General features: G+C 33.6%; 1 protein-coding gene across 1 annotated transcript; it reads left to right on the top strand.

The window, feature by feature from the left end:
* Positions 1–259: 259 nt before the first annotated feature.
* On the top strand, positions 260–1,851 carry LOC139903911 (thioredoxin-like protein YLS8). Its single transcript, XM_071885835.1, has 2 exons — positions 260–449; positions 1,408–1,851. The coding sequence occupies exons 1-2, from the start codon at positions 330–332 to the stop codon at positions 1,714–1,716; spliced, it is 429 nt and encodes a 142-aa protein (XP_071741936.1). The 5' UTR covers positions 260–329; the 3' UTR covers positions 1,717–1,851.
* Positions 1,852–6,694: the final 4,843 nt, after the last annotated feature.

Below are 6,694 nucleotides of genomic sequence, written 5' to 3'. Positions count from 1 at the left end.
TTCTTTTTTATGCGGTTTTTCTGACGCTAAAAACGTGTAATCCATTACGTATACTACGTACTAAACACATGTTTCCAACCATATACGTAGCAACGCGTTTTTAAATTTGTAAATACATAACGTTATGTTAAATATGAATATGCAACCCAAAAGATCCCGCCGCATTGCGCGGGCATGTATTTTTCTAGTTGGAAATAAATAAATAAATAAATAAATAAATAAATAAATAAGTACTCCGAGTGAAACCCCACTTCTTTATTTATACGCTACCTGCCTAGAAGCAAAGCAACCGTGGTGTTTTCCCTGGGCGAAAGAGAAAAGGAGAAACGATGTCGTATTTGCTACCTCACTTGCACTCCGGTTGGGCCGTCGATCAAGCGATTCTCGCCGAGGAAGAACGTCTAGTCGTCATCCGATTTGGACATGATTGGGACGAAACTTGTATGCAGGTACTACGTACGCTTCAAAACCCTAGTTTCTCAATTTGTTTCTTTAAACCCCAATTGATTGTTTTTTTCAGTCTTACCTCGATTATCAAATTAATTGAATATTATATTCGAGGGATTCGGTGTATGGATATATAATTTTTTATTATTACTCGTATATAGATAGATATAGATGTATAGGCTAAAGTAATTGCTGCTCTGCTTGTGTTCTTTTTAATGCGTTATGTTTGATTTAGCGTTTGGGCCTAGTCATTACTTGTATAGGAACTGTCAAATGAAAAAAAAAAAAATTATGATAAAAATTGTTTATGTGTGAATCTAATATAGTTAGGTTAATCTGCACCTTAAAATCGTACATTCTGTAAACATCATAAAGCATGTATTGGTTCTGAAAGTGCAAACAAGCTTATGACAGCAGAAATTAGATTAATTAATGATCTAAAGGTGTAATATTGGGCGAATTGTGCAGACAGAGTAATATACTAACAAATCAAATTGGTTTTAGGTCAAAATTGGTATGTGCATTTGTCTATTGTTCATGCATAAATATACTTCAGGTAACCTTTGATTGAGATAAATTATATTCCAAATCGACTCGCTGACCCAATAGGTGTGTAGCAGATCAAATGGGGGATTCTTGGTTTTAGGTTGGGTTAACCAGTAACTGTGTTTGATAATCTAGATGCAAAACATATTATATCACTGTGTTTTCTTGTTTTAAAATATATACAATGATCTAAGAGCCTTTTACATTATAAGTCCATTCTAAGTGGCATTTGACCCCATTGTCATGTACATGATTATGTTGATACTTTTCATTTTGACTCATTAAGTCGTTAGAGATAAAAGATAAACTGAATCTACCTGCTAATTGATTCCAGACGCTTCAAATATCACTGTTCGTTATTTGTATGTTGTACTACGTTGTTACAGTTGTACTGAAATCTTGTGGTTTTGGCAGATGGATGAAGTGCTTTCTTCAGTGGCTGACACGTTGAAGAACTTTGCTGTGATATACTTGGTTGACATCACCGAAGTGCCTGATTTCAATACGATGTATGAACTTTACGACCCATCAACTGTGATGTTCTTCTTTAGGAACAAACACATCATGATTGATCTTGGTACTGGTAACAATAACAAGATCAATTGGGCCATGAAGGACAAACAGGAATTCATTGACATTGTTGAGACTGTGTACCGTGGAGCAAGGAAGGGTCGTGGTTTGGTCATTGCACCTAAAGACTACTCAACCAAGTACCGTTACTAAAATTATATTCACTGGTTATCAGTGCATGGCTTGTACCATGTGTTGTAATTGAAACAGATAAAACTGGCTATAAGTAACCTGTTGTTTGTGGACTGATGTGTGATCTTTTGGAATATAATGAATTGAGATTTTAAAGATACAGGTCTCGTCTTTTTAAGTAGAACTTATGTTTTTCGTGAAGAGAACCATTTGCTCTCTTTAATTCATGTGAATCAAGAGGAGGACCCCTTCATTCGTTTGCCAGGGTTGTCACCCTAATTGATTCGCTAATGGCAACACAGCAAGATCAATTTCCAGTTTGATAATCTAATCACTGAAGTTTAAACTCTTTTCTTTTCTTAAGAAGTATATGTTTTTTGCCATTGGTCGTATCACGTATAGGATATAATAACAAACTGATATACGAGGATCTACACCACTTGCAGTATACCCTGTATTTAGTGAGTGTGAAACAGACAACTGCATCACAACTAACCGAAATGGGTCTATCACTTTAACAAACTTCAATTTAAGCATAAGTACCTTGAATACGAGAGTTGGTCCAAATTCATAAGATTAACGGATGATATTTTCAATACACAGTTGCATAGTTAAACAACTGATTTTAGTTTTGGAAAGGGATTTAAGTAATACTCTTGACTATTTAAGACAAATATCAATACGGTGTTACATATTTTTTTTTTACGGCGAAAAAAGACAAATATCAATACGGTGTTACATAGCTAAGATTATACGGATTATAAGGTACTCCGTACCTGTTAACTGTTAACAATAGGGCTATGGTAAAGAGTAACATGTTTGCTCGCATTAATTAAGCATCTGAGTATACCATCTATCTATTCTATCCAATATAAGTCTTCTATCCAATATAAGTCAAAAAAGGCATCTCAATCTGAAAAAGGCATCTCACCTCTCTGTTCAAATATCCACCGGTAACGTATCTATTTTTCTTCCTTTTCCGATGACTCCTAATTTCAGCTCTTAATTTCATCTTTTTTCCTGCTTGCAACTTCTCTTCATTCATTTTGTTTGCCTCTGATTGTCAACCAACGGATCTTCTCTACCTTTTTTGGGTTTACACTATTTTTTTCTTTACTTGCACACCAACTGCTCGATCAATTGTCTCAAAGAATATGATGAGCTTGTTGGTTGATTAAATCTGCTAATCTTTATCGTTTTTTCTTTAAAGGCCTCCCATAATTTTTGTTCAAGTATTCCCTCCCCAAAGTGCTCATTTGTAAACTGTTAAAATCATGTCTCACAAATTCTCTCCCAACTACCCTAAAACCTTCATTCAAACCAACCTACCCCAATTCCATTCCAATCTTCAATTCCTTTTCAAATCTTCACAATTCCAAAACCAAATCGTATCCCAATTCTTCATTTCAAACTCCCTACAACAATCATACACCCAAATTCCGAAAATTCACACAAAAATCCACAATTTTCCTTGGTAACCTTTCCCCTTCCACCGATCCTCCGTTCCTAGAAAATTCATTCCATACCTTCGGTTCCATTCAGGGTATTTCCTGGAAAAAAGATCGTTCTTATGCCTTCATCAAATTCGAAAATACCCTACAAGCTTCCAATGTTGTGAAGGCTATGAATGGAACCTTCTTCAATGGTAAGAAACTTACAGTCGGGTATGCAAAAAAAGAGCTTAACTTAAACATGTTACCCAAAACCTTTAATCCTTCTCATCATCATCAATCTCATACAAATGAACCTGCTATCAACCTTTCGGCCAACAAGGTGACGCAGGCTCAGTCACACTTGTCTGCCTTAATCGTTGACAATAATCCTATCTGTGTTACGAAAATGCTTAAATGGCTTAAAAGCCGATCTGTTGCAATCGAAGCTATTACTTCATGGGGGTTATTTGCTTACATTGTACAATGTTCCGATATCGAAAGTTATAAGAGGATGACCATGGGCCCAACAATGAACGAGTTAGAGTTTGTTGAAGTCATCCCTATGAAAGAGCGCCTTAATAAGTATTCGAGATTCATTAAAGTGGCTATTACCGGTATTCCTTTCAATTGTGTCTCTTTAGATTGTTCAATTGAAGTCGCTAAGAACTTTGGCAAGGTTCTGCACACACGCAGTAATTTTAAACGGGCTGATGTCGTTTTCGCCCTTGTTGAAGTATTTGAACCGGGCCCAATAGCCAAAATGGTAAGAGCAAATGTTGCTAACGTCACAGAATGCAATCTTTGGATCGAGGAAATCAATTATAATGAAGAAGTAGAGCTTGTTAGCGACGAGATAATAGATGAATACAATTCAATCCTGCAACTCTATTTGAAAACTGTTGAAGAAAGCAAAAAAGGTGATCAGAGTCCTTCTCCGGTACCGGAATTATCTCCGGTTGTTGAAAGTGGACATGATGAGCAATTTGTTACCGTTGGTGATGTTGAAGGGACCATGTTTCAAACTCCCCAAAAGAATCCAAAAATGTGGAAACACATTATGTAGTGTCCCGAACTTTTCCATGTTTATATATATTAATTGAGATTGATATTTACATGATTAAATGTTTCCAACATGTTAAGCAATCAAACTTGTTAAGACTTGATTAATTGAAATATGTTTCATATAGACAATTGACCACCCAAGTTGACCGGTGATTCACTAACGTTAAAACTTGTAAAAACTATATGATGACATATATATGGATATATATATATAGTTAACATTATACTATGATAAGTAAACATATCATTAAGTATATTAACAATGAACTACATATGTAAAAACAAGACTACTAACTTAATGATTTTTAAACGAGACATATATGTAACGATTATCGTTGTAAAGACATTTAATGTATATATATCATATTAAGAGATATTCATACATGATAATATCATGATAATATAATAATTTAAAATCTCATTTGATATTATAAACATTGGGTTAACAACATTTAACAAGATCGTTAACCTAAAGGTTTCAAAACAACACTTACATGTAACGACTAACGATGACTTAACGACTCAGTTAAAATGTATATACATGTAGTGTTTTAATATGTATTTATACACTTTTGAAAGACTTCAATACACTTATCAAAATACTTCTACTTAACAAAAATGCTTACAATTACATCCTCGTTCAGTTTCATCAACAATTCTACTCGTATGCACCCGTATTCGTACTCGTACAATACACAGCTTTTAGATGTATGTACTATTGGTATATACACTCCAATGATCAGCTCTTAGCAGCCCATGTGAGTCACCTAACACATGTGGGAACCATCATTTGGCAACTAGCATGAAATATCTCATAAAATTACAAAAATATGAGTAATCATTCATGACTTATTTACATGAAAACAAAATTACATATCCTTTATATCTAATCCATACACCAACGACTAAAAACACCTACAAACACTTTCATTCTTCAATTTTCTTCATCTAATTGATCTCTCTCAAGTTCTATCTTCAAGTTCTAAGTGTTCTTCATATATTCTACAAGTTCTAGTTACATAAAATCAAGAATACTTTCAAGTTTGCTAGCTCACTTCCAATCTTGTAAGGTGATCATCCAACCTCAAGAAATCTTTGTTTCTTACAGTAGGTTATCATTCTAATACAAGGTAATAATCATATTCAAACTTTGGTTCAATTTCTATAACTATAACAATCTTATTTCAAGTGATGATCTTACTTGAACTTGTTTTCGTGTCATGATTCTGCTTCAAGAACTTCGAGCCATCCAAGGATCCGTTGAAGCTAGATCCATTTTTCTCTTTTCCAGTAGGTTTATCCAAGGAACTTAAGGTAGTAATGATGTTCATAACATCATTCGATTCATACATATAAAGCTATCTTATTCGAAGGTTTAAACTTGTAATCACTAGAACATAGTTTAGTTAATTCTAAACTTGTTCGCAAACAAAAGTTAATCCTTCTAACTTGACTTTTAAAATCAACTAAACACATGTTCTATATCTATATGATATGCTAACTTAATGATTTAAAACCTGGAAACACGAAAAACACCGTAAAACCGGATTTACGCCGTCGTAGTAACACCGCGGGCTGTTTTGGGTTAGTTAATTAAAAACTATGATAAACTTTGATTTAAAAGTTGTCATTCTGAGAAAATGATTTTTATTATGAACATGAAACTATATCCAAAAATTATGGTTAAACTCAAAGTGGAAGTATGTTTTCTAAAATGATCATCTAGACGTCGTTCTTTCGACTGAAATGACTACCTTTACAAAAATGACTTGTAACTTATTTTTCCGACTATAAACCTATACTTTTTCTGTTTAGATTCATAAAATAGAGTTCAATATGAAACCATAGCAATTTGATTCACTCAAAACGGATTTAAAATGAAGAAGTTATGGGTAAAACAAGATTGGATAATTTTTCTCATTTTAGCTACGTGAAAATTGGTAACAAATCTATTCCAACCATAACTTAATCAACTTGTATTGTATATTATGTAATCTTGAGATACCATAGACACGTATACAATGTTTCGACCTATCATGTCGACACATCTATATATATTTCGGAACAACCATAGACACTCTATATGTGAATGTTGGAGTTAGCTATACAGGGTTGAGGTTGATTCCAAAATATATATAGTTTGAGTTGTGATCAATACTGAGATACGTATACACTGGGTCGTGGATTGATTCAAGATAATATTTATCGATTTATTTTTGTACATCTAACTGTGGACAACTAGTTGTAGGTTACTAACGAGGACAGCTGACTTAATAAACTTAAAACATCAAAATATATTAAAAGTGTTGTAAATATATTTTGAACATACTTTGATATATATGTATATATTGTTATAGGTTCGTGAATCAACCAGTGGCCAAGTCTTACTTCCCGACGAAGTAAAAATCTGTGAAAGTGAGTTATAGTCCCACTTTTAAAATCTAATATTTTTGGGATGAGAATACATGCAGGTTTTATAAATGATTTACAAAATAGACACAAGT

Source organism: Rutidosis leptorrhynchoides, chromosome 4 (genome assembly GCF_046630445.1).
Source record: "Rutidosis leptorrhynchoides isolate AG116_Rl617_1_P2 chromosome 4, CSIRO_AGI_Rlap_v1, whole genome shotgun sequence".
NCBI lineage: Eukaryota > Viridiplantae > Streptophyta > Magnoliopsida > Asterales > Asteraceae > Rutidosis > Rutidosis leptorrhynchoides.
Note: the sequence above shows the minus strand (reverse complement) of the source record. Positions and strands in the feature narration are given on the sequence as shown.

Coding starts and splice junctions, on each gene's coding strand:
- LOC139903911 (XM_071885835.1), top strand. CDS start 330: ATGTCGTATTTGCTACCTCACTTGCACTCCGGTTGGGCCGTCGATCAA. Junction 450..1,407: donor GGGACGAAACTTGTATGCAG/GTACTACGTACG, acceptor TGGTTTTGGCAG/ATGGATGAAGTGCTTTCTTC.